Raw genomic sequence first — 26,555 nt, 5'->3', positions numbered from 1 at the left:
TCAGTGATGTCAGCCTAAGTTTGGAACAGAATATATATTTCCCACCTATGGAGTATCCCTGTTCTGCTTACAAAGAGCAGCTTGTGATGCTAATTTGGCTCGTATATGTATGTATGTACGTTTGCCTTTGTCCAAGCACGTAATACACACACGTATGTATGTACATACGAAAGTAGATGACGAACTGTTTATATACAAACGCTTATGGACATAAATACTTTTATACTCCCACAACAAAGAAAAACATCATGTGCGTATTAAGACCAGATTCCCTTTTTCCGCTTTGACATTTAAATACTCTTTAAAATATATGTTGTATTACAAATTTCATAGTGGGACAAAATAAGGAATATATATGTATTGTGGCATTATAATCATATGAATATTGATTTTTCTGAATTTAAGCTGATTATAATTTTTTCCCATCTTTTGGGATTTTTTCAAGACAAAAACGCAAATTTCAAAAGATGATTCTGATTTCCATAGAACACTATCAGTTGCAAATATTAAAATAATAATATATGTATGTAGGCATATTGTAAGAGTATTTATAAGCCTCACAACTCGATTGATCGCTCTCTAGCGCTCTCTGGAGAACAAACGCCTCTGCCCGGCTTTAAGAGCGCTCATGCCTCTGATAATAGCAGAGCCGAAGCTCAGCCGTGCATTTTGATGAGATTTACATAGAATTCAGTTGTATTTGAACCGCCCGATCGGAGGCATCGAGCGGCTTTGGCTTACGATAACAAGATTTAACAACAAGTACCAGTCAATCTCTTATCAATTGTGAACGGTCAAAGAATTGACACCGAGTCCCTATACAACATTTATGTTTGTGCTAATAGATTGATTATTGATTTAGAATATTCTTTGTGAATCACATCAAACACTCATAATGTGGCAAAGTGTTTACCTTTTGCTGACCGCTGTCGTAATAGTGGCGTCAGCACCTGATCGTAATAATGCGCTAAAGTTCGACATTTCGCAATGTAAGTAGTATTATTTTTGTTTGTTAAATGATTTGTTGTGATGCAATTAGATAAAGTAAGCTTGTTATTATTGGGTAACTATGCAAATTGTGAACTCTATGCACTTATTGATTAAACGTGCAGTTCAAATTTGGTTAATTTACTTTATAAAGTTTTCCACTGCAATAAGCGAATATACATATTAACTATTCGTGCTCATCAGAGAATTAAGAGTAATCTTCCTTAAACTACGGGTGAGCAAATTTTATTAGGTTAATTCAAGTGTTGACAGCTATTCATTAGCGGAATATTCCCAAACTATGCAGTTGCATATGAGTAAGTAGAAGAAGAATCAATTGTGATGTGTAAACGACAAAATTCTTAAGATTGATTAATGATCTGACCCTGCACTCACCTCTCTTGTTTCTTAGAAAATAGTAACAATTTTCTAGACGATCTTAAATAAAATACCTAAATCTAAAGATTCCTCTTCCTATTATAGCACATATAACAGTTATCAATGATGTCAAATCAAGCCTGAATGACATTACACCTGCTCAATGGAAGGGCTTTGTGACATCTGGAGTCGATTCAATTAATAGACAAAAAAGGTAATTCTAAAACATTGCAATCTAAATGTTTATTCATAATGCTTGTTTACTAATTATCTGTGGTGCGCTTTAGGCTGGAAGATAATCTTTTAAGCTCTGCCATTACGGTGCAGAATGGCAGCTTGTCACATGCTCAACTACTCGACACGTTGCCCAATGAAAAGTCCAAGCTGGACAGCGATATTGCGCTAAAAATGCTCAAGGCAAGTCTCTACATCTACAACAGCAAGTGTGATCCCGAGGCTATCAGTGGCGATCAATGTCGCACCTATTTGGAGTCGAAGCCGCTGCCAGAGGGCAGCACTCTAAGGTCGGAGTGCGAGAGGTTGTTGAACACCCAACGAGATGGACATCACGCTTTCAGGCGCCTGTTGCCGCAGGACTATAAGGATGGTTTCCTTCAGGCAAGTAATGAAGATCTTTTTATAGTATATTTTAAACAATTAATAAACTAAACCATTTTAAAGCTGTACAATGAGCGTGATCAGCCCAACGCTTGGGACATTAGCATGGCGCTCTACGATCGTGAAAATGAGGCCGCCGAGAAGACGCGCTCAAGAAGCCGCAGCGATGACAGTCGCAACTTGAACTTGGTGTTGGTGCAGTTTGCACAGTTCGTTGAACACGATCTCAGCAAAACAGTTTCACAGTCGATGAGTAAGTGAAGTTTATAAAAGACTTAAAATTTCATAACTAATTGATACTTCTCAATTAACAGGCAGTGGTTCGCCTATTGAGTGCTGCAATCGCGATCAGCACAAGTTGCAGCCACGCTTCCATCATCCGTTCTGTGCTCCAATCACGTCACAGGATAAATACGGTTTCCACAACTGCTTGAACTATGTGCGCAGCGCACTTGCTGTAGGCGAAAGCTGCAACTTTGGCGGTGCCGAGCAGGTAAATTAGTTCCCAATTCAGATTTAAACTATAACTTTAATACTTTATTTACAGCTTAATCAAGCCACTGGCGTCCTGGATCTCTCTCAGCTTTATGGCTTTACCGATGCTGCTCAAAGCAAAATGCGTACGCTGTCAAAGGGCACTTTAAAGTCCAGTTCCAATGGCAATCTGTTGCCTCGCACCTCGGACAATGATGAGCACACCTTCTGTGCTTGGGGCGACAATGCAAATGCCACCAATTGTTTTGTTGCCGGCGACTCACGAGTCAATAGCAATCCTCTCTCCATTCTTGTCTACACCATCTTTTTGCGCAATCACAATCGCATTGCCGCTGAGCTTTTGTCGCGCCACAAGAATTGGAACGATGAACAATTGTTCCAGGCTGCGAAGACCATCAATGTGGATATCTATCGTCGTGTGATCATGAATGAATGGCTGCCCGAGGTGCTGGGTGCCAACAATGCAGCTCAGGTGCTAAACACGCCAGCAGCAACAGCGGGACAACCTTTGCCTGAGGTCTCGAATGAATTTGGAGTTGCTGCCATTCGATTCTACTTCTCAATGCTGCCCAATGTGCTGCACAATTTGGCCAATACTAATGATGTTGCCTCAAATAAGTGAGTAAATGCAATACATTGTTAAAACCAAAACTAATCAGTTGTTTTCTAAAGTAATGTCCTGCCACTGACCAATCTGTTTGAGCTCAAAAATGAAATTTACACACCCCAAATTCAATACACACCCCAGAAACTGAATGAGATCCTGCAGAGTTTACTTCATGAGCGTGCCATGAAGATGGATGCTTCCTATGTTGGTGCCGTAAGTAGCAGAAAGGCCTTCACCTTAGCCATTTAAATGTCAACTCTTTCGCTTTTATTGATTCGTGGCAGATTGTGTGGCATGAACGCACGAAGCCAACTCATGCCGATGTCTTGGCATTTGACATACAAAGAGGACGCGACCATGGACTTCAGCCATACTACAAATACTTGGAGGCTTGCAGCAATACGAAGAAGGTTACTGGTTGGGCCGACTTTGAGCCCTATATCCCCAGGGAGGTAAGTAAAAGGAATAATCATAAATTGACTTCAGCTTGAACTTATATGTATGTATATCTCTGCTTTACAGATCTTGGATAAGCTGAAGAACCTCTACAGAGAATGCAAGGATGTGGATCTTATAATTGGAGGCATTTCCGAGCGCATTGTCAATGGCACTGTGGGACCCACCTTTAGCTGCATTTTGTGTAAGATTGGGTGTATTATATGGTATATAAAATCTTATCGCTAATTAAATACTATAAAATGTTGTTTAGCCGAGCAATTCTCCAGAATCCATCAGCGTCATCAGCTGCAACAGACGTCAACCCACAGCACTTTATTGGATGCCTATAGAAGCATGAACGGAAGCAAGCTTTTATGTCTGAACTCGAATGTGCGCGCTGTGCCCGAGAATATATTCAGATTGCAGTCGAACAGGTGAGTGAGTGGCAAGGTGGTTGAGGTGCTTGGAACGTGCCTGCTGCACAATTATTATGAATTTTATTGGAAACTCCTGTGCTCACATGTCCAACGCCGTTCGGTTGGTTGATATCTCAAAAGCAATGTCGGCACACTGAGTCACAATGCAGTATGAAAGTTTGATTTAATTTTGATATAAACTTATGGTTCCATGTGATAAGCAAGTTCAGTAATAACAACAAAAAAAAAACTAATTATACATTGAACTTATACAACAATGATTGATTTGCCATTTTCATTTGCAGCAATCGACTGGTTGATTGTAACAATGTGGCATAATTCGGCAATGGAAGATTGTGGACAGTGCAACTTGGAGCGTAACGAAAAACCCCCAATTAATGGCAAGACGAATTTATAGTAGACGATGTTCCTAATCTCCATTTACTCAGCCACCTGTGGAATGCAGGTTGCACATCCAATGAAAGAAAAAGTGAACAAACTTCAACCTTAAGTAACATTTACTATACTCTATAAGCACATATTTGTATCTATACTTGCGAATCCAAATACAGAGTTGCAAATATATGTAAAATGTATATAAATCCATTAAGTACAACTTGCTTAAGTCATTGTCAGTCTGTTTATTTGGCTTGGGCGTCTTTTTTTAATGACCCTGTTTTAAAGCTGCGTATTTAAGTGTGGGCGTTTAAGGCCATCGAACTTAGCACGCTGATGACCCACTTTGTGAGAAGCAGAGCAACAAATGCAATATAAATTATTTAGCATCGAATCTTTAGTAAAATGTAATCCAACATAAAGCGGATGACGAAGTAAAGTTTACTTCTTTACCTAATAAAGAACTACATGAACATGAAACATGAAGTGAATTCATTTGCTTCATCTAACATATTCTTTTCAGCTGTCATGTTGATCAGGAAGTTGTCATGTTTTCACAGACGTGCTGCGAATCAATTATTTTCTTTCCCAGTTGCAGTGTCACTTTAATACTCATAATCATAAACAGAAACAAGTTTCACTTGCAACGGTTTTTACAACAAATCCATACAAGTCTAAAACATTTGTAATCCCTTTTATGTTTGTAAATCTTTTTTTCTATACATTAAAAATAAACTAAAGTAAAGAAAATTGGATAATTATTTACTCGTTTTGCAAAGAATAACAAAGCGTAATAGTTGATTGACGGATTGCAAATTAAGATTGATTTCTTTGTCTAAATTAAGATTGTTTATAAATTATATGTGTATGATAGCCACAAATTATATGTGTGTGTGTGTGTGACAACCCGTTTAAAAATTAGATGTGAACGATAGTTAATTTATAATAATAGCTATAACATTACTGAGGCTGGTTTTGCAGACCAATTTCCGACAGATAATTTGACATACTTATTTATGCGGCGTTTTTGATGAATTAAAGAAAATTGTATATGTTCAGTTTTAAGTAGATATGTTTTTTTTTACAGTGACATATTTTTATTTATTTTTATTAATTTAATATCCAAATTGAGCTCCGGATGCGTCGCTGTCGGCGGTTGGAATGTTTTACGAATGAAATTTAGTAGTGCGTTTTAAGAATGTGGTAATAAAATGTGGCACAAGTTCATTCTTTAATACTTATTACACAGGTGTTTGTGTACTTTTGATAACAGTATACGAAAAAAAGGAAGCAGTTCAAACAGAAACAGAAATAATACTCGAAATGAAAACAAACGCAAAACGTAGATAAAACAACAAAAAACGAAACCTTTTGCGTACGAAGCTCCCGCCGATAAGATTCAAAGCGAAACAATTTCGAGCAATCAATTAATAGTCGGTTGTTGTTGGAGAACCAAGCTGATAGCTGATAGCTGATATCTGATACCGCTCCGCTGAAGCCCATTGCCATTGGCAGTTAGTTCAAATCTGATTCGCGGCGGGTCGAGAGTGGAAGTTTTCGCTAGAGCAAGCAGCCTAGAGCAGTGGGTGAATATCTCGTCTAAGGTAACAACAGCAGCAGCAGATTGCTCATCATTTTCGTGTGTTCGTGTATTTTAGAATTAGCCACCATAAGCCTTTCGTTTGATATAAGAAATAAATCAAGATCAGTGAAAAGATAGCGACCGCGACTATACATGGAGCATATAAGGAGTATATATCACATACTATAATATTATCGCTCGCATATGTATTCTAGTGATAATGGCAATGATAACTGATTATGATGTCATGCTATCAATAAGAATCTATGAACAAGAAAACGCAAGCAAAAGCAAAAGCAAAAACACCAACTCAACTCGTCTGCAATCACGGACTAAAAATATGCTGATTGACCTTTAATTGGAGTTTATGTAACAGCGCTTTAAAAGTGATTGCTTCATTTGCAAAGAATTTCCTACCAACAACTGCTGTGTGTGGCATTGACAGTGTAGTGTAAGGTGCAAACCCAAAGGCAGGCGCTATATTTGGGCCTTATCTAATCAGCGCCACTCTTACACTCGCACACACACACACGCACACACAATTCTAATTGCACAGGTGTATTGAGTAAACTTTACTCTTCCGTTGTGTACATAATGAAGAGAATATATATTTATCGATATACTATATAGTATTTACTTAGTAATACATCATCATCTTCATTCATATTTCTAAGCTGACAATACATTTTCGCAATTTGAAATTACTTTCATTTATAATTTCGTCGCGCAAACATTCAGTCCAAACACTCTAAATATAGTTAGTTTGTTAGTTGCACTGCAATTGTAAACGCGTTAACATGGTCAAGCCAGGCAACAGGACTATCAAATACTTTCGACCCGTTTTGGTTACGCGTAGGTGAATATTTTTCAAAATGCCATTTGGCTTCTATGGATATCTAAGATCGTGACCGCATATGGAGCTATAATTAATTAACAATTTTGTCGAATACTCTATTGGATATTGAGAGTGTGTGTTTTCATTTTTTTGGAAGTCGCATGAAATACATAGAATTCTTGAAGTACTATCTAAGTGATTAACAATAGTTTGATTTCCGATTAAAAATATACACGTGTAATGATGAACAAAGTTCTTGGTGCACTATCTAAGTGATTTACAATAGCTTTGATTTAAGTTTAAAAATTAATAATTGTTAAGATGATTTAACGAACTATTTTAGATATTGAGAATGTGAAAAATATTTGATTTTAATTATACTATAACATCAGTGAGAATTATATGAGAAAAGGACACTTGAAATTCTATAAATATACTATATAAATTAACTAAAACCATCCATGACAATTATCATAAAACAGAAAAGAATAATTTACTACAATTTTCAAAGTGGTACAGTGTTTAGTGAACTTCGAAAATTCTTTACTTCGGTGCCCTTAAGTTTTGTGTGAATATCGTTTTTCAGCCAACTATCATCAGATTATTTGAATGTCATTCTTAATTTCCAATTGTTTGCATACACACTCACATACAAAACAGAGATACTCGAATACTTTATCTATAAACTTTGTTCAATTCTTACAGTAGTATGCTACGAAACGGGTATGAGAATGGAGCTCACTCCAGTGATAATGATGATAATAAGCCAACATATGCGTTGGATCACCTGGCCACGTTCAAATTGAAAAATGAGGTCGAATCGAAACAGCCAAAGGAAAAAATGAAATTGCTCATCGAGCTTGATAAGACGGGGGGCATTTGGCCACATAAGATGTATATGTGCTTCAATGGCCAATGGCTTGTCATGCTTGATAAGGATATGAAGGAAATTGAAAACTTTCCGGGCAGCTTGATAACAGAGCCAACGGCTTTTATCAGCGATGATCCACTGGAGACCTACAACAATATCTTGATATTCACGGTGCCAGGCATCTCTCTAGGCAACACAGAAATGCACATCTTTCAAGTTAGTAAATCGTTTATCCTAAATTCAAATAGATAGATAATTTGCATACTTCATTAGGTTACGGATGTGAATGCAGTGCATTTGGTTGAGGATCTGCGACAACTGGCCAGTGGCACTCCAGTGACTGTGGATCGTAATAAGACGCCCATCAAGCTGCCAAAGCCCGAGCGTCCTGGCAATCAACAGGCCAAGGATCAATTTGGCATTGCAGCAGCTGTGGCTGGGATCGCTGCCGAGAAGAATGCTCAGGATCGCGAGCAAACCGATAAAGATGTGCAGGTGATAAATCACTGCTTGTAAGTATGCATCCCGTATGTAGTTCGTCACCTCACTAATCTCTACATTTTAGCGAGGATATTGAACGCTTTATTGCCCGTCTGCACTATGCTTCCGAGGCTTTGTTGGAGTTGCAATCCCGCAAGAATGAACACAATCCCCATGGCGAAGGTTTGCTGGTGTTGCGCTCACGTCCACCTATTGAAAGCGAATTCGCTGACATTCTGTCCAAAATCAAATTGGCACTCAACTTCTCGGTGAAACTGCAGAATCACTTCAGCAAGGGCATTAATCCCGCGCACAATGTGTTCGTCTCGCTGCAGTCGATTGTCAATGTCTGCAATGACATCTACGATGGCGCCCATTTGCCCGAGAGCATTGTGCATCCGTTGCTGCGCAGAGAAACAGTTACATTTCTGAATGGCACACTCGACTCCAATGAGAAGGACCTCTGGTTGAGCTTGGGACCGAACTGGACTGTGCCCAAGGATCAGTTTCAAGATCAAAAGGAATCCTACCATCCCATATTCTATGACGAATGGTCGCCCGATTGGTGTGTCGATGAGCCGGTGCCTTATTTAGCTCCCGCCATCAAGAAGCCACAAACTCCGTTGGCCAGCCCAGTACCCTTGAGTCCGGGCACCAATCGCACTTGGCTGGGTCGCTTGCAGACCCGCAATGTGGATATTGCCGAGGTGGCCTACAACAAGCAGGCGACAAATGATAAGGAACTGAATGTGACAAAGGGCGAATACTTAGAGGTAAGCTGACATCATCGATCGAGTGTCTGATTTATGGCCTTAGCATATCGACAATTTGACTTGAGCACAGATAATTGATGACTCCCGCAACTGGTGGAAGGCACGCAATTCCGTTGGCAACGTTGGCTACGTGCCACACACTGTGCTCATACCCTACAACTTTGATCCCGCCAGCAATCGCAAGGCACGCGACACGGACTCATTGGCTTCGGAGAATGGCGATGCTAATGGCGAAGCCAACAATCCACTCTATCGCAACACAATGGCCATGTATGTGCCGCCAGCAGATCGAGAGTCCCAACAGCCGGTGGGTGCGAACAAGATGATGCCGCGCTCCTACTCTATGCCTGCCTCCGTGCCGGTGCCACCGCCAATGCCGCCAAGCGAGAGCGGAACCCCAACTGAAACGCCCAGTGGCACACTCAAACGCAACATGGCCAACGTTGGTGCCATGGCAGGTGAGTTACGATTAACTACAAATTTTAAGAGAAAATAGATCTATAACATATTTGTTCATTAGCTATGCGTGCCCGCAACGATTGCGATGCCGATGATGTGACATATTTGATGCAGGATGGTGTCAACGATGAGCTGCGCGTCATGCTGCAGCAGAGGCAGCATCGCAAGGATCTGGAGATCCTCAAGACGCCTGAGATATACATCAATCAAAACTCGAAGCCCAAAGAGGTGGAGGAATGGCTGCGTGGCAAGGGCTTCTCCGATACCATTATCAAGCGTCTGCACACGCTCAGCGGAGAGGAGATGTTTGCCTTGTCGCCACACACCATCGAAAGCTATTTTGGCCAGCGCGAGAGTCGTCGGCTCATTTCACAGATTGTGCTGCAGAAGAACTTCTGTGAGGTATTATATTGTATTACACACAGTTGTGATAACGAATATTATATATGTACGTATGTGTTATCTCAAATCTTTTGCAGTACAAAACCATTCGTTCGTCGGAGCTGTCGGCGAAGTTGGCTCGTGCCAGGCAAAAGGCCGATCAATCAAATGGCGATCCGAACGAGGTCTTCTAAGAGATACTATTTCAATGCTCCCTGTATTCGTTTTGGTTTAAGCATTGCTTTGAATATTAACAGCACATGTAAATCATGTAAAGCAACACAATTTTTTAAGTTTTTGGCATTTACCTATTTATATTGCTTCCTTCATTTAACTCTTAAACATATTTGTATATGTGTAAATAAACATTTAAAAAAAAGACAAAAACAAACTGTGAATTTATTTGCTACTTCTAATCTAAAGACTAGACTATACTTTTAAATTTAATACTGCTTTCAAAATGAGGCTCAATAGTTCCATAATACATGCTTTAACTATGCTGCAGTTACACAGTTAATGTGTTCCATGACAAAAAACATTAGAATTCCAAATACGATGGCATTGTTTCGATAAAATGTAATCTGTTTTCGAATTACTTGTTTTTTTTTCGTTTTTCGTTTTGCTTTATCTTTTGTGCACAAGTTGCTACTGTTAAGGCAACTGAGAAAATCAAATAATTTATTAAGTTAACGCACAAAAAAATACTTGTAATGTGAAAAACTTGTTACGTGTCGATTAAAATGCTATGAACTATTTTCTTTTGGTAATTTACAGCGGACCAGTTAAGAGAGATTTTCGATTAGAGTAAATTGCGTTAAACAAAAAATTGCTAAATTCTCTAAACAAGCTGTTGGCGAAATGCGTATTCTATGTTTGGCAAAAGATGAGTTAAATAGTTAGCTAAATACTTGGTTTAAATAAATTAAGTATGCAGTCAATTGGAACAGGGTTTATTACAATGCATTTAGCTGCCATTAAGCTTGCCATTTAGTAATAATGTGTTAAAATATTATTACGAATGCGAAATGGGCGTAATATTAACACCCCAAAGTCATGTTTTAATGAAGACTTCAACAGGCAATGAGGTGTAGTCATATCATTAGGTAAATATATGTAGCTTGAGCTAATTATAGTAAGCAAATTTCGCAGACAACATTAATTTCATGTCTAAGAACAACTACAGTTTTTAAGTAATAATAAAAGTAAACATTTAATTGGGGGTAAAGGAAAAAAAGGGTATTAAGCATAACCGAGCGGAACGAATAGTTTTTTTTTTGTTGATTAATATCTTTCTTTGAGGAAGCTTTGATATATAAGTACATATGTAGAGTATCTTGTTGTTTTTAGAAATGATCAAAGTTAATTGAAATTGCAATTAAGTGCACACAACACTGTGGTTCCAAATGAATTCTAATGATGCAAATGGTCGAAACTTGAAAACATTTCGCGGACATTCAAGGCTAGATCACAAAACTTTTCAAAAAGCATGTGACAAGACAGTTTCAAGTCGAGTCTGCCTTTCTGTACGAACGTGCATGGAATTCTTCAGAGTGGATAGTTAGTGGTCATTATTTGATATTTTTATGTGTTACACACACACACAATCTGGTTAATAGTGATCCAAACAAGCACACGCATAACTCGTATATTATGTATGCTCATACATATGTATGTATACAGATTTACTTTGTATGTCCAACTCTTTAATTAATGAAAACGAAAACAACAATTACTCAGTACAACAACGTCACGCAGGGGCAGCTACAGACAGACAGACATATAGATAGATACGAATATGTTGTAAGATTTTCGAAAGAAAAGCTTTCTAGGTCACAGATGTCGCATTACAAAAGCTGCACTCAACAATAGGTCAACTGAGGTCGCCGCATGTGTCGTCTATAAGTTTACCTTAATGTTAAGCAGATAGCAAAGCCATTTGGCATAGTTTTACTTTACGGGTCCTAGCCAAAAATGACAATCGACCAACTGCAGCACTGTGTGTGAGCATAAAAAGCAGCGACTAAGCGTATTCAATAGCTCCAGTTAACTACTTATGTGTATCCCCCCGCTCAGATGTTGCATCGCCACCACATAAATTAGAGCAGAGCGTAAAAAAATAAGCAAACTTCTTTGATTTACACGCTTGCAGTCGGCGCTAGCTAGCGCCTGTACTTCGTCTCCATTTGCGTCCCGTCTTCGTCTTCGTCTACGTTTACGTCCTCGTCTTTGCCTGCACTCGCGTTGGAGCTCGCACTGAACTGGCTTTTGGACAGACGCAAGCGCAAAGCCGAATCGCTGCCGTTGCTGTTGCCGTTTGCTGTTGTCGATTCGTTATAAAAGCACCAAATTCAGCGGCAGGCAAGTTAGTTTGCCGCCGTCAGTACCTTGGGGGCCTTAGCTCAAAGAGGTTTACCAAACAAATCCGCTACGCTTCGATCCGAGCCGATTCGATCCGATCAGATACGATCGGTGATCAGCGAACCATCAACATTCGCAGGTGTCGAGTTGTGAATGAGTGTGGCTCATAAAGCGCAGCAGCAAATTAATAAGCCTACAATTTATTAATATAATTTGCTCAACTTTGCATGGAATTCGCGATTTCGCGATTGGCTAATTCTCGCATTGTTGTTCGGATGGGCAGTGTGCCAATTGCCAATTGCAAATAAATAAGTGAAAGATTTACAAATACCAAACTATAATAATAATAAAAAAGTATTCGAAAGTGCCAGATTCCCCAGCGAAAGGACAATTCAACAAAATGGTAAGCAAACATTTGCACACATATTTGACAAGCTGCTATTTTAATGTCATATGGTAATGTGAGAATTTGAAATACGATCTGACATGTTATTAAATTCTGCTAAAAAGTGAAAGGAATTCGAATCGTTTCTGGATATCAAGAATTTATGCGAAATATCATTAAACTACTTTATAAATATTTGCAAGCCAATTAAGCAAGATATTTTAAATGCTCGCTTAAGCTCGCAATTAAAGTTGATTTGTTCCATGCTCATTAAAAAGCTAACGAATTTAGCTAATCAGACGTGAAAGAACTTAAATGTGTCTTTAATCTGATCTAAGCAAAATTAAAGTGATTAGCAAACAGGATAATGCATTTAACATTCATAGTGTGCACATTTCTGAAGACCATAAAAATTGCAATTTAAAACTCTTGAAAGTGCTTTTAATTTCGCTTCGCATTTACATAATTAAACGTTTATTGTTAATTTGTGTCCTCAGCCCCAGTAATCTAACTAATTTACCTATTTAAACCAGTTTCTGTTGACTACTGTTAATTGCATATTTAACAACAAATTACAGACCCATTGTAATACTTGAGACCTACTCTAAACTAACTGTAAAGCCACACAACACACAGACATGTGTGTGTGTGTGCGAAAGTGTGTGTGTGTGTGGCACAATAATTGTGTTGAAAATTACATTTGTGTTTTTGTTTTCATTAAAAGTAAGGTAATTATTTTAAGATACCAAGCAAATGACCTTCATAGTTGAATTCGTTTTTATTATTTATTTCGGTTTCTGTTTCTGTTTTGTTTTTAGTCTCTATCACGACTTCGACCAAAAAACTGTAAAACCCTTCGAATTAGCCTCAGCGCATGATCAACAGTTTAAGACAAACTAATTTGACACGCCCCCACGTCCAAAATCAGTTCACTTCAGTTCAGTACAGTTCACTTCAGTCCAGCCTCTAAGCAAACATTGTTGGCTGAAATTAATCAGCGAGCCGCCAGTCAATAAAGCTCTCGAAAATGCAAACATAATTTATAGATGTTTGTACTCCGATCTGTCTATACAACAATCCATATCCATATATGCATTGTGTGAGCTTGTCGATTGTGTTACATTGTAGGCGATTTTGTTGGTAATGTTTTTCGAGTTGGTCCATTTGCGTGGCATTCAATAGAACACAACGATTTAAAACCGGACTTTGAAAGTTCAAGCTTACTATGTATGCACACTTTTTATAATCACATGCAGAGTGTGTTGCATGTTTTAATGGGATTATGTATACTATAATACATGTATTGCAGTTGAAAAGTCAAGACTTTTTGGGTTTTTATGCCCATGCCTACTTTCTCTCTCTCTCTCGCCTTTATGTTTGGCCGTCTCTGTCTCTCTGAACTGGGCTGGCATCTTAAGACTATTACGCAATTTACTTAATCATGAGGTATTTATGTACCAACTGGATTATGCCCCAGAGTACAAGAGAGTGAGAGTGAGAGTGAGAGTGTGAGTAAGAGTGAGACTATAAGCAACCACAATTTGACGACTTGTTCGCCATTCACTCCATCCATCCAGTCAGTCAGTGATTACATTCATTTCAGTTATGGCCGTTTTCAAAACCCAAACCCAGAAGTCAAATATGCAAATAGCTGTTATACTCGAACTACATAGATTATTAACAGGTACAACACCAGGAACTAGGAATTCATTATTGAGCTACAGCATTATGTACAAATCTCTGTGGAACTCGTTCAATGCAAGTTGTCTCTGCAAAATATGTAATATTAATACAATTATGTCTTAATTTTCAAGTCACGTCAACGTCAGCTTCAGACAATGGCATACCTTTTGTTTTACAATTCCATCCGAAAGATCACAATGATCTCAAATAACCAATTTTTTTTTGTTTTCTTAGAGCAGCGAGATTTGAATATTTATACATTGTACTTGGTATATTGTATTTCTGGTTTTCAATCATTTCGAAATCTCATTATGCTCAGTAATAAGTATAGTATGTAATTATGGGAACTGTTATATAATGGCATATTTGACAGCCAAATTGAGCGTTAAAGTTAATAACTAACAATATTCTGCTTGGCACCCGCTACTTAGCTTCCAACTAATACCATATTGTTAAACCGATTTGGCTCACTTCTTGTGTTTCTGTCTTGCTTGCTCCAGGCCAATTATAACTTTAAATGCTCTATATACGAACCACGATCAACGGCAAGAGCCCAAGTACGCGATGTAGTATGGTAGTAATAATAACGTTGTTAACATTTCTCATTTTTATACACACAGTGGCCGAATTGGGAAAACTTGTGGTTATCGTACATGGCTCTCGTGTTGGCCAAATCCAAATACGAACCAAATAAAAAAAAAACATCTAAGCCAAAAGGCGTTTCGACAAATTGCAATCGTATGCTCTGGGGAGCTTTGGGAGTTCGAGAACCCAACGCGATGCACCGAACGCAGAGGTAGCTAATTAATGTAAAAGCTTAAACAAATACAACTAATTACGCCATTAATTAGCTAAGCGTTACGTGGAATGCGGTCTTGACGGCTGCAACCACCGCTCCAAAAATTCCAATCAATGTAACAAGAATTTAAATCGGTAGGGGAATACTTGAAATAGCCAAGAATTAACGCAAATCAATTAAATACTGGCTATATATAGGGCGGGACCTAATACATATTTGCCAATACATTGAAATTTAATTCGATTGTGGAACTCAATCGCAAAGTCTTTATAACGCCTTTTTCATAACATCATTACCAACCTCAATTATCAACCAATAAATGCAATAAGAATTTATTATCAATAAAGAAATATCTATAAAAAAAAAGAATTTATTTCATTTATAATCTATTTCGTGCCACCTTCCGAAATTATATAAATCTTATCTATTTAATGATAGCAATTTTATCAAATTGCCATTTATATTGACAACTTAAATAGATATAAAAATTTTAATTTGACTTTCTTTTGTCTTCCCAGCTGAGCAAATTAAAGCAAACAAAAGGTGCCTCCAATAAAAAATTAATTAGCAAACACAGATCGTAAAGATTCAAGCATTTTGCATAAAATAGTAGACATCCAAAGCGATAATTGAATTTCACGTTCAATCTCAATTGCAGTGAGTGACCCCTAAAAAACAATAACATAAACAAAAACAAGTCGAAGTGGCAACCAAAGAAAGCAGCCGACTCGTCTAGAGATCAACTGGTTTCATTTTTTGGGGTCTGGGTACGCTTTCAGTTTCAGTTTCCATTGATGCAACTGCTGCGCCAACAACTGGTACACGAATTCAAAGTCAAGGTCTCCCGCCACAATTGCAGCAGCAGCAGCAGACAGACAGACAAGAGTTTGTTGTCTGCGGCAGACGGCAACGCAACGGGGCTAGCCCCAAGCAGCAGCAGCATCTGGCCATAATTTGAGTCGATTACAACTTCATCTGGCCAAAGAGATGGCGGCGGAGGAGACGAAGTCGCAGCTCGGCTTGTTAACGGTAGATGAATGGGGCGACTTTGTAACAAGCAGCAAGCACACGAATCGCACATTTGAATGGAGCTCTGAAGAAATTCGCATGAAGTTGAATGAATGGTGAATACAATTGTCGCACAAGAGTGCAATAACTGTTTATGATCTCGCCGTTACAAAAAAAAGCCAACTGACTTTGCAATACATAAAAAAAAGCAATAGAAATAAAATTGGTCACAACAGCTAATAAAAAAAATAACATCTGTCATAGATAAAAAGAGTATCCGTAAATTAAAAAAATTACACTTACCATTAATTAGTCAACTTTATATAGAGTGCCATATTATGTAGTAACTTCCGAAATAACTGCGATACGCACTTATCCATGGATTTGTAATCATCGCATCGCAAGTCTAATTGTTTTTCTCGCGTGTTTCTCTGTCGTCGTCTTGTCTGCATTGTCAGACAATGTTTTTTTTTTTTTGTCTTTGGACGCTTCCGTTATTCGCGTCTTAAAAGACAATGCCATTTTGGATCTGCTCTGGTTGGCATTGTCAGTGCCGATGACGATGTAGTTGTGGGGCCGGAACCGAAACAGAAAACCGCAAACGAAACCGAAACGAAACGGGCCGGACGCGGCAATTGCGCTAAGAGCATCGTAATTACTTTAATTTTAATTGCGCGATGAAACATGTCAACATATGACGTTCACACTCCACAAAAAAACGACCCTTTGAGAAAATCAGACATTGAATAGGTGCATTATTTATAACGACCCAGACACCCACACAAGCTTCATCACTTTATCATATCTCTTTTAAGCAATGACATATCTTTGCATCGCCTTCATTATTTATATTTTCACTAATTTCGCATAGAGACAAACACAAACACACGCACATGTGTAATTGTAATTCGCACTGGGATTACTCGCAAAAAAAAAAATGCGACGCCATTTTAAACATGTTGCACGAATCTCACGATCAACAGGAAAATAAAACACTTTTTTATGCAGACACTCAACACATTCAATATGCTTTCAACTGTTGAAGGTTGTAAATAATTTCCAAATCACTATTGCGCAAGAAAAAACACACAAAAAAAGATTATCACACGTAATTTCCAATTGCAACGGAAAGCAATCCCAATCAATGACTGACTGTCTATGTGTCGATCCGGCAACACTAGATAAAGTAGATTTTAGTGCAATTATGCTGCTGGTGTGTACACACTTTATTTTTGAAGTTCACTAAAAGTAACAGTTGTTTGGCAGCCCTGGTGTCGGTCAGGATATTTGTTTTCTTACTGCGTAATTCCAATTAAAATTAATTATGGTCAAGTGTTTCAAATATGTATATAAAGCACAAAATAATATACGCAATTATTATAAAGTGCATAAATAATTATTCTCATACACCTGTGAATGCAAAAGTAATTCGATCTCTAACAAGTCATACGTTGCCTGCATCATAAAAGATTTATGTTGGCTTATACAAATGTCTATAAAAACAGGTACGCACAAAATCAAAGCAAATAAATAGTGAATAGTGCACACTCGTATTGTGCTCGTAAGCACCCTGGAGTTTTATAGCTGCAGGTCGTCCGCTGGCAGCCTGCAATTTGTTGTTGTGATTGTTGTTGTTAAGCACCGAGCTTGCTATGACGTAGTGTTGTGTAATTAAAAGTAATGCAACGACAACAAACAAAAACTCCACGGAGTTAGTTGCATTTTGGAGTCGTGATATGTCAGATTTGTGTCGGAAAATGGCGAAAGGCAGTTAGTTGCAATTACCTTGGACTCGGACTAAGAACGACGTCGTCAATTCCAAAACTACAAAACTCCTGTGTCAGTTGTTGCCGCTGGCTTTAAGGTCTCCCCAAAAAGGTGTTGGATAAGACAAAATAAAGACAATAAACAAACTGGGTGTAACATTCTCTTCTGCACAAATTGGCAAGAAACTGACCTTTGTCTTTTCTTGACTTCCAACACAATAACATTTATTATTGACTTGAATTGTCACCAATTTCAGTTACAGACAAAAAGTAAAGGGAAATAATAGTTTAAAACGAATTAAGTATGACGAAATTGTCAAATGCTGAGCTTGCGCAATCGCACGCATTAAACAACAACACGAAAAATAATCAAAACAAACTCATTGGCTTGACAACTTGTTAAGTTGTGGATAATTTTGGTATTTCATTCATTAATCCATGACTAGGTTAATTTGTCTACAAAGTGCTAAAGCGTATTTTGCACTTCCCCTGAAACCAGTTCCATTGCGTTTATTTTGGTTCAACTTTAAATTCGGTTCGAAACAGTTAAGAATCAATTAGTATGGATCATCTAAATTTACGACCGTAAAAAGGCGACTGCAAATTGCATTCGCAATTAGAAAATACCAGTCACAAGTCTCCGTCTCTGTCTCTGTCTCTCAACTCTGTTTTTTGTTTGCAATAAATTCGCTTCACCCAATTGCCGACCAGTCCTGCCCAACAAGTTCATAAAGCAAGCAAAATCACATTTGATCATTCAACTGCGTGAATGAGTATTTTTCGAGTGCTGTTCGGTCATGTGACTTTTGACTAGTAGGTGCATTTGATGCTGGAGCTAAAGCTGTGCTACATTTGATCACCTGACTTTTTGGGCACGAGTGTTGTAGCCTCTCATGTGTGTGAGTGTGTGGGAGGGGGACAAGACAGCCTACTTATTGGCATCAATTATGCTCCGTAGTGTACAAAGCTGTCAACTTTTTGATTATATTTCTATTGCTCTTGCGGTGATGTTTGTCAAGAGTTGCTTACATGTTACATATTTTGTATAATTATCGCACTAATCTCAGCACGATCTTGCACAACACGATTAAGACCACGTTCAAATACCAGAGCAATAAAAAAAACTAAAGCTAGTCCAGCTGCATCCCAATTTGCACTTTAAGGTGCTGAGCACCTCTCTATATTTGGTAGTCGCGACTTGGGACACTTTCATTTTAAATGGCAATTTCAATTAGTGCCTGTTCCCCAATCTGAAATGTCTTTTGATTTCTGTGCACACCACGTCGACATCGTCGCAATTTTAACATGCCTTCTACAGCTCCATATTCCTGTCACAAGTCCCGGATTGCAACAAAGATCTAGACAGATATGTACATCTGTATCTGTGTACTTTATATACGCTGCTGCTCTGCTCCATATAAGGCACGCTGGCAATCCATCAATAAATCAATCATTTTCTGTGTGCTCAATTTCTTTGGTGCACGTAGCTATTTTACACTTTAATGATCAGCAAATGTCTTTGGCGATATGAATTCGATTTTAATTAGAAGCCGTTAAAGTCGTAAAAAATTTGCTCGCTTTTTCTCAATTTGGCCATGATTGGCTGCAGATTGCTGTGCCCCAAAAATATTGCACCACTTTGGTGGAGTGGCTGTTCAGCTTGATCTGCTTCAACTATATCAGATTTGTGCTTTTGTTGACAACATTATAACTGAACCTATATATAATACTTACCAAGAACTCAATTGTATGATATTATAGTAATACTTGAATTATGTAAATCTTTTATTATAATATCTTTAACTGGCATTAATCATATGTAATTCCTTGACTGTCAACAGCTTTGTCTTTACTTGGTTCCCAGGCGAGGATAACTCCGGAATCTTGTCACTGTTGCATTGTTGCGGTCACGAACTAGAACAAAACTAGATTTCATTGTAGATACTGTTTAATCGGCACGCTAAACGTTCTTAATTATTGAAAAAGTACAATGCAGATGTCGACCCTGAACGTTGGCAGTTGGCCTTGTCCAAAGTCAGATTTGTTTATTCTTTCGAGACAATAATCGCGCAGTCGCAACTACATCAAAATAAACAAATATGTCTTGATCTATGGTCAAGATGAATACAAAAGTCCGTCAAGATCAATAGATCATAAATTAAAATTGAAAGTAAAATTTAATACTAAACTTGTATTGACATGTTATCCATTCTAATTGTACCCTATAAAACTACAATTGTCGACTTTAAGCTAAATTGTGGAAAGGGAGTTTAGTAAACTAGGAAGCCCAAAACGAATAGATCGAACTGATCCGACAGCATTGTCTCTTGGGGCCAACTGTGGGGGCCATTGTTCTTTGGTCTCTCATGCAATTAAAACAGACACAATTTGTGTTCGTTTCTGTCACGGCAGCTGCTGCTGTTGCTGCATCGGATTGGCCGCCAATGGCCAATGAGCATTTGAAATTTGCATTTTGCAAATTTTTATTTTTCTATTTTGCGTTTTTTTGCATGCAGCTGGCATTTTGCACAAAGGTCTGACTTCATTTGGGAGTCGTGGCGGTTGCGATGCTGAATCTGGTCTAGGTCTAAGCCCGAGGCCAATGCTCGCGAGACAAATTCATTATGTAAAACCTCAGACAGACACTTTATAGTAACGTTTTTCTGTTTTTTTTTTCCTTTGACTGTTGTCGATTCAGTCTGTTTACATAAGTAGTCTGCAAATTGATCAAATTGAATGCGAATACTCAGTGTTATTAACAATTATGAGACTTTTCACGCTTGCCCAGTTCCCATTGGCATGGCCAGAGAGTACATAAATAAAAATCCATTGCACGGATGTAGCTTAGTTTTTGGGCTTTAAAACACCGGCAGCAAATTGTTTGCCTGCGCACATGAACATGTTTCTCGTCGCAATGTCGCAATGCAAATGAATAATAATGAATACATTCCAAATACAAAAACAGAGGTGATGAAACCAGTTGTGTCCATAACTTCAGAGGAGCCTGTGTCTCGCTGGCTGTCTACAACTCCGGCTTAGACTCTGACTCTGACTCAGATCGATTGTTGATTGTTGCAACTAACTGTTCCCTAACTGGTCCAATGTGCGATTCATGCAAAAATGGCCCACTTGCAGCTTTCGTGTTCGCTGTCAGTTAACATGAAACGTGTCCACAAATTTCACGTTAACTGCCAGCCGGCAACATTTTTGTACTGTAGCTCAAATCTTAAGCGCTTTTAATATTGCCATCAATTTCAGATTTTGTGGGTCTGTAGGGGATGTCATTGAAATAACGCTGCAAAGATATTACGGCTTTATAAAAATGTGATATTTCCACAGAGATATTCACCTAAGGCAATTCATTTTGCGCTGATTATATTTATTTATTTATATATTACGGTCGTATTAAGTTTTTATTTGTAGGATTTTATATTTATCATTTCTTAAGTCATTAAACAAAAGTCTAAAAAAGTTTGATTGAGCTATATAAATGTGTTGCAAAACCAACTGAGAAAACCATAAAATTGCAAATTGAATTTTTGTCCAGATAATTTTCAATATTAGCAGTTAAAATATCAGCATATCGTAATAAAATCTCTAGTCAATTATTGTTGCTTCAGTTTCCTTTACAACGTCCCACACTAAAATTTGTATCTACCTTAAAAGTTATGTCTATTAAAATTAATACCAATTTTCATTGCAGATGTCAAATCGTCGAGACATGCTGCTCCTCAGCATGCTGGGTCTTGTTTCGTGTGCCTTAGGGCTGAAAGTATCGACTGGCTACCACATTGTGCATAATGAGCAGCCGCAATCCCACGCTCAACTGGGATCAAGCTATCATGGCTTCAGGTATCTGCAAGGCGCAGCAGCTCCATATTTAGTCGGGTAAGTCAACATTAGATAGCTGCGATTGCCTTGCCACTTATGCACTGTTTACTTTATGATTACTTTAGAAACGCTTTGCCTTTGACGGTGGACACATCGCCGGCGCCACAAAATCCCTTCCTATCGTCTATATCGAGTCCACGCGCTCCGATGCCGGGACGAGTTCCCTGTGCAAGTCCTCCAGCTATTTGCGAAAAGACAGCCTATCGCAGCATGGATGGTTCCTGTAATCATCTTGAGCAACCTGGACTAGGAGTGCCCAATACCAAGTAATAAATTTGTGGGCAGTTGTTTTCAGTTCAATATTAACAACAACTTCTTCGTAGATATGGACGTCTTTTATCACCCAAGTATGCTGATGGCATCTCAGCTCCTACTCGCTCTGTGACTGGTGATGAGCTGCCCAGCGCTCGTCTGGTATCCCTGGTGGTATTCGGTGAACAGGATGTGCCTGATCCAGAGTATACGCTGCACAACATGCAGTGGGGACAGATAATGACGCACGATATGAGCATGCAGGCGGGAGGCACTCAATCGAGTATGAATTACTTACCTAACAACCTTGTTACCTAACTGTTGACTAATCACTTTCCAATCCTCGTTTAGAGAAACATCCAACACGTTGTTGCACCGACGACGGACGTTTAATTGGTTTAGATACCGCCCATCGAACCTGTTTCGCCATCATTGTGCCACCCCATGATCCAGCTTACTCTCAAGTCGGTACCGAGTGCCTTAACTTTGTGCGCACGCTGACGGATCGCGACTCCAATTGCCAGTATACGGGTGGACCAGCAGAACAGCTGACTGTAGTCACATCTTACTTGGATCTTTCTCTAGTTTACGGCAACTCAATGCAACAGAATAGCGAAATTCGTGAATTCCAGGGAGGACGCATGATTGTTGAGGAGCGCAACGGTGCCAAGTGGTTGCCATTGTCGCGCAACGTGACCGGCGATTGTGATGCTGTCGATCCCAACGAGGTCTGCTACAGAGCCGGCGATGTGCGTGTTAATCAGAACCCTGGATTGGCCATCTTGCAGACGATATTGCTGCGCGAACACAATCGCATTGCCGATGCTCTTTCCGCACTCAATCCTCACTTTGATGATCGTACGCTCTTCCAGGAGGCACGCAAGATTAACATTGCACAGTATCAGCACATCAGCTACTACGAGTGGTTGCCAATTTTCTTGGGTGGCGAGAATATGTTGAAGAATCGTTTGATCTACAAGACTCATGGTGATAGCTATGTGAATGATTATGATCCTAAAATCGATCCAAGTGTACTGAACGAACACGCAACTGCTGCATTCAGATATTTCCATTCCCAAATCGAGGGTAGACTAGAGTAAGTTTGGCAGTCTATAATATATGTGATTTATTTTTTAATTATACTTTGCCTTTTTTAGTTTGCTGTCCGAACTGCGCGCTGTGCTTGGCTCTCTGACCCTTAGCGACTGGTTCAATCGTCCTGGCATTATTGAGGTCGGCGATAACTTTGATTCCCTTACCAGAGGTCACGCCACTCAACCGGAAGAGTTGACGGACATTAACTTTGACAAGCAGGTTTGCACGAGATTGGACAATTACAGCAAGCAGTTTTGCATTAATTTGCATTTGATATTCTGCAGATCAAACATTTCCTGTTTAGACGTAATATGCCATTCGGTTCGGATCTGCGCTCATTGGATATTCAGCGTAATCGTGATCATGGTCTTGCCACCTATAATGACATGCGAGAATTCTGCAGTCTCAGTCGCGCTCATTCGTGGGAAGGCTATGGCGATTTAATTAGTCCACAAACTCTTGCCAAGCTCAAGTCACTTTACGATAGCCACGAGGATGTGGATCTAACTGTGGGTGCTTCATTGGAGGATCATGTTGCTGGCGCCTTGGCTGGTCCCACATTCCTGTGCATTCTTACGGAACAGTTTTATAGGACTCGTGTCGGTGATCGTTTCTTCTTTGAGAATGGCGATAAGCTTACTGGTTTTACACCAGGTAACTCACCTGATCTTGCAAAGTATTCATATTGATAGTAATAACTCTTTTATTTCAAATCAGATCAATTGGCGGAGCTGCGTAAAGCAAGCATGGCTCGTCTTCTTTGCGATAATGGCAACAATATTGCTTCCATGCAACCTGCTGCTTTCAGAGTGGTCTCGGGATCGTAAGTTCCTTTAGATGACATACTTTTTACAATTTAATAATGTGTAATTCTTAGGAATCCTGTTGTGCCATGCTCCCACATTCCGCAAGTTGACCTCACCAAGTGGATTGATCAAGTTCATCAAGCTCCTGCTGATCATTCCATTCTTTTTGGCAAGAAATGATCAATTTTAATATAAGTGTACACATGCGGATTTGTCATTAACTAGTTCAAAATATAATAACATTTAGTTTAATCAGCTTAACAAATGTCAAATAGAATTCCATGTATTATACTGCCCATTTTGATGTACATAAAATCACAATCAGTTTATAAGAAAGCGACAATGTGTATTATTTGGGATTTTATTGGCGAGTCGTGTGGCACGATCTTCGATGATTTCTAATAATTCCTTTCAGTTTTTAATTCGGTCGATTACTGCATATTTTCCTTTCAGCTTTCAGTTTGTCTCTTTGTATAATAAACTTTTATGTTCACAAACATAAATGAAAGCCGCCAATAAAAGAGAGTGAACACAGAAAAAACAAACAGAATAAAACTATTGAAATGTGCCCATTTGCATATGCATAGAATGAATAGATGAATTGATTTGCTTTTTATATTAAATTGTTAAAAAACTGAAATGAGAAAAAACAATATGACAGAATTAAGAGGCAGCTCAACATCAAATATTCGTCCATTCATGTCCAATTCTTTGTAAATCTTGTCATTTTTTAACACCTTTACACCTAATCAAACGTTTGATAAAGTGAGAGTATTATATTTGTTTGCATATTCATGACACAAACAGTAGGAGGCATCTTTGATATTTTCTTACTAACAGTCTCAACAAAAAATAAACATTAATAGTGAAACAAGTATTAATCTTCATTTTGTTGGATATCTCAAAGTCTTTGTCTAGACAACCTATCAATGCGTCAGATCTATTTAAACTGTTCGGAAAATATAAAAAATTTCCGAAAATTAAAATTATTTTTATAAACACATTTGTAAATTTGTTTTTTTTTTCTTTTTTAATCACATCAGCTCTTTTATTTTTGGTTCTTCTTTAAGGAATATATATGAAATGGATGATGTTGAGTGCTTATTGCCAATATAATAGGCTTTTTTGCTGCTACGTCCCTCAACAATATTATCTTCATACATGTTGTCTTCATTTGTTTCCGACATGGATGTTTGATCCTCAACACTGTTATCGCTGTCAACTGCATTGCTTGTCTCCGAGTTATCTTCGTTACTTGAGTTCTCATTTTCGGACAAATTGTCTCCCAACTCATTCTCGTCAAATACAGTTTCAGTTATATAAGACATCATGGGACCAGTTACTTCATTATGGTCGAGCATATTTTGTTCACTGTAAGCATTATTGTCAAGTTCATCGGAGTGTCCCATCTCATCCCGTTTATGGTCTTGCTGAGCATAATATTCACTATAATGGTCAGCTCTATATGGAACATCGTGTTGTCCTGGAGAGTTATTGTTTCCTGGAGGGTTATGATGTCCTGGTGGGTGATGATATCCTGGTGGGTGATGATGTCCTGGATGGTGGTGGCCGGGATGGTGATGTCCTGGATGGTGATGATGGTCTGGATGATGTGGATAATGAGGATGATGTGGATAATGGGGATGATGTGGGGGACCTGGTTGCGGAGGATATCCTGGATTGTTATTTCCTGGGTAGCCAGGATATCCTGGATAGCCCGGATAACCTGGTTGTCCTGGGTATCCTGGATATCCAGGACTTCCAGAACCTCCCTTATGACCCTTATGATGATGGCCCTTCTTTGTTGATGGCACAGGAACTGGTATTATTATTGGCGGTGGCTGTGGATAAATAGGTGGTGGAGGCATAGGCCAAGGTCCTTTGTGTCCATGATGTCCAGGAGGTCCAGGTGGCCCTACTGGACCCCCATGACCAGGCAATCCTGGTGGTCCAAAGTGGCCTCTATCTCCCTTGTCGCCCTTATCACCTTTGTGCCCGGGATGTCCCGGCTTGCCCGAAGGTCCTGAAATAATTTGTAATCATTAAAGGCTGTCAAACATCACTTTAGAAAGATAACTCACCAGCTGGACCTGGCGGACCTGGAGGTCCTGGTGGACCTGGCGGAGCCGGCGGGCAAAAGCATTGTTGGGGTGGCGGTGGAGGCGGCGGGTGATGAGGATATGGATATGGCGATGGCAATTTGTAAACTACACTTGGTGGAGCTGGAGCTGGTGCTGGAATTGGCGATTGTATAGTTGCCACAAATCTTCCAGTTTCCTCGCCCTTCTTTCCGCTCCCGCAGTCCACATGGCTAACAATGGTTAAACCTAAAGAAAAAAAGCAAATTAAAGCAACTAATCTATGTTAACATAGGATGATAGTATTACTTACCAAAGCAAATGATCGCTATGATCGGTTTCATGGTGAAAGAGCATATGGCATCTTTTGCCAATGAATCCATCGCTTTTATAGCAAATGCATTTTTTACATATGAAAACCAAATTTTTCGCTCACTTAATGTATTCAAAATATTTACTTTCATTAATCTAGATTCTACAGAACCGTTATGAAGCACATTCATTCATATGATCAATCCATCTTTTATCTTGGGTCTTTATATCTTTATATATTTTATTGAAATTATTGAATGTTTGCATAAAATTCTCATTGGTTTTGCATAATAAAAGTAGTGACAATATACGTCGCATTCGATTTCGCTCTTTCGTCACGTTCTCTTACATCTCTGTTGGGAGTAAAACTGTTTAAACAATCAAATTGACGCGCGTCAGAATTTCA

The 26,555-nt window shown here is 38.9% G+C and overlaps 3 protein-coding genes across 6 annotated transcripts; all 3 read left to right on the top strand.

Moving 5' to 3' along the window:
* Nucleotides 1-707: 707 nt before the first annotated feature.
* Nucleotides 708-4,564, top strand: LOC132785289 (peroxidase). Its single transcript, XM_060791308.1, has 11 exons — nt 708-989; nt 1,471-1,579; nt 1,653-1,983; nt 2,047-2,236; nt 2,298-2,476; nt 2,531-3,096; nt 3,151-3,298; nt 3,370-3,537; nt 3,608-3,725; nt 3,795-3,957; nt 4,245-4,564. The coding sequence occupies exons 1-11, from the start codon at nt 896-898 to the stop codon at nt 4,276-4,278; spliced, it is 2,100 nt and encodes a 699-aa protein (XP_060647291.1). The 5' UTR covers nt 708-895; the 3' UTR covers nt 4,279-4,564.
* A 1,245-nt stretch (nt 4,565-5,809) lies between these two features.
* Nucleotides 5,810-10,097, top strand: LOC132785288 (epidermal growth factor receptor kinase substrate 8-like protein 2). Of its 4 annotated transcripts, none has more exons than XM_060791307.1 (7): nt 5,810-5,939; nt 7,461-7,839; nt 7,897-8,135; nt 8,189-8,876; nt 8,947-9,334; nt 9,397-9,737; nt 9,815-10,097. In XM_060791307.1, the coding sequence occupies exons 2-7, from the start codon at nt 7,462-7,464 to the stop codon at nt 9,908-9,910; spliced, it is 2,130 nt and encodes a 709-aa protein (XP_060647290.1). In that variant the 5' UTR covers nt 5,810-5,939; nt 7,461; the 3' UTR covers nt 9,911-10,097. The 4 variants fall into 4 exon arrangements, with proteins under 4 accessions (XP_060647290.1, XP_060647289.1, XP_060647288.1 ...); XM_060791306.1 differs by having other exon boundaries at nt 5,831-5,939; nt 7,458-7,839; XM_060791305.1 differs by lacking the exon at nt 5,810-5,939 and adding an exon at nt 6,666-6,773.
* A 1,997-nt stretch (nt 10,098-12,094) lies between these two features.
* Nucleotides 12,095-24,095, top strand: LOC132786299 (peroxidase). Its single transcript, XM_060792795.1, has 9 exons — nt 12,095-12,477; nt 21,419-21,603; nt 21,672-21,872; nt 21,930-22,141; nt 22,210-22,954; nt 23,016-23,172; nt 23,238-23,607; nt 23,671-23,776; nt 23,831-24,095. Exons 1-9 carry the CDS (start codon nt 12,475-12,477, stop codon nt 23,937-23,939), a joined length of 2,088 nt encoding a protein of 695 aa, XP_060648778.1. The 5' UTR covers nt 12,095-12,474; the 3' UTR covers nt 23,940-24,095.
* Nucleotides 24,096-26,555: the final 2,460 nt, after the last annotated feature.

Source organism: Drosophila nasuta, chromosome 2R (assembly GCF_023558535.2).
Source record: "Drosophila nasuta strain 15112-1781.00 chromosome 2R, ASM2355853v1, whole genome shotgun sequence".
NCBI lineage: Eukaryota > Metazoa > Arthropoda > Insecta > Diptera > Drosophilidae > Drosophila > Drosophila nasuta.
Note: the sequence above shows the minus strand (reverse complement) of the source record. Positions and strands in the feature narration are given on the sequence as shown.

What these genes read in the sequence shown, in the direction of transcription:
- LOC132786299 (XM_060792795.1), top strand. An exon ending in CTAGGAGTGCCCAATACCAA is followed by an intron (nt 21,873 to 21,929) that starts GTAATAAATTTG and finishes ACTTCTTCGTAG; the next exon opens with ATATGGACGTCTTTTATCAC. An exon ending in CAAATCGAGGGTAGACTAGA is followed by an intron (nt 22,955 to 23,015) that starts GTAAGTTTGGCA and finishes TGCCTTTTTTAG; the next exon opens with TTTGCTGTCCGAACTGCGCG.
- LOC132785288 (XM_060791304.1), top strand. Translation starts at nt 6,715, where the DNA reads ATGGTCAAGCCAGGCAACAGGACTATCAAATACTTTCGACCCGTTTTG. An exon ending in CAGGTGATAAATCACTGCTT is followed by an intron (nt 8,136 to 8,188) that starts GTAAGTATGCAT and finishes TCTACATTTTAG; the next exon opens with CGAGGATATTGAACGCTTTA. An exon ending in TGCAGAAGAACTTCTGTGAG is followed by an intron (nt 9,738 to 9,814) that starts GTATTATATTGT and finishes AATCTTTTGCAG; the next exon opens with TACAAAACCATTCGTTCGTC.
- LOC132785289 (XM_060791308.1), top strand. Translation starts at nt 896, where the DNA reads ATGTGGCAAAGTGTTTACCTTTTGCTGACCGCTGTCGTAATAGTGGCG. An exon ending in TCAATTAATAGACAAAAAAG is followed by an intron (nt 1,580 to 1,652) that starts GTAATTCTAAAA and finishes GGTGCGCTTTAG; the next exon opens with GCTGGAAGATAATCTTTTAA. An exon ending in ACTTTGGCGGTGCCGAGCAG is followed by an intron (nt 2,477 to 2,530) that starts GTAAATTAGTTC and finishes CTTTATTTACAG; the next exon opens with CTTAATCAAGCCACTGGCGT.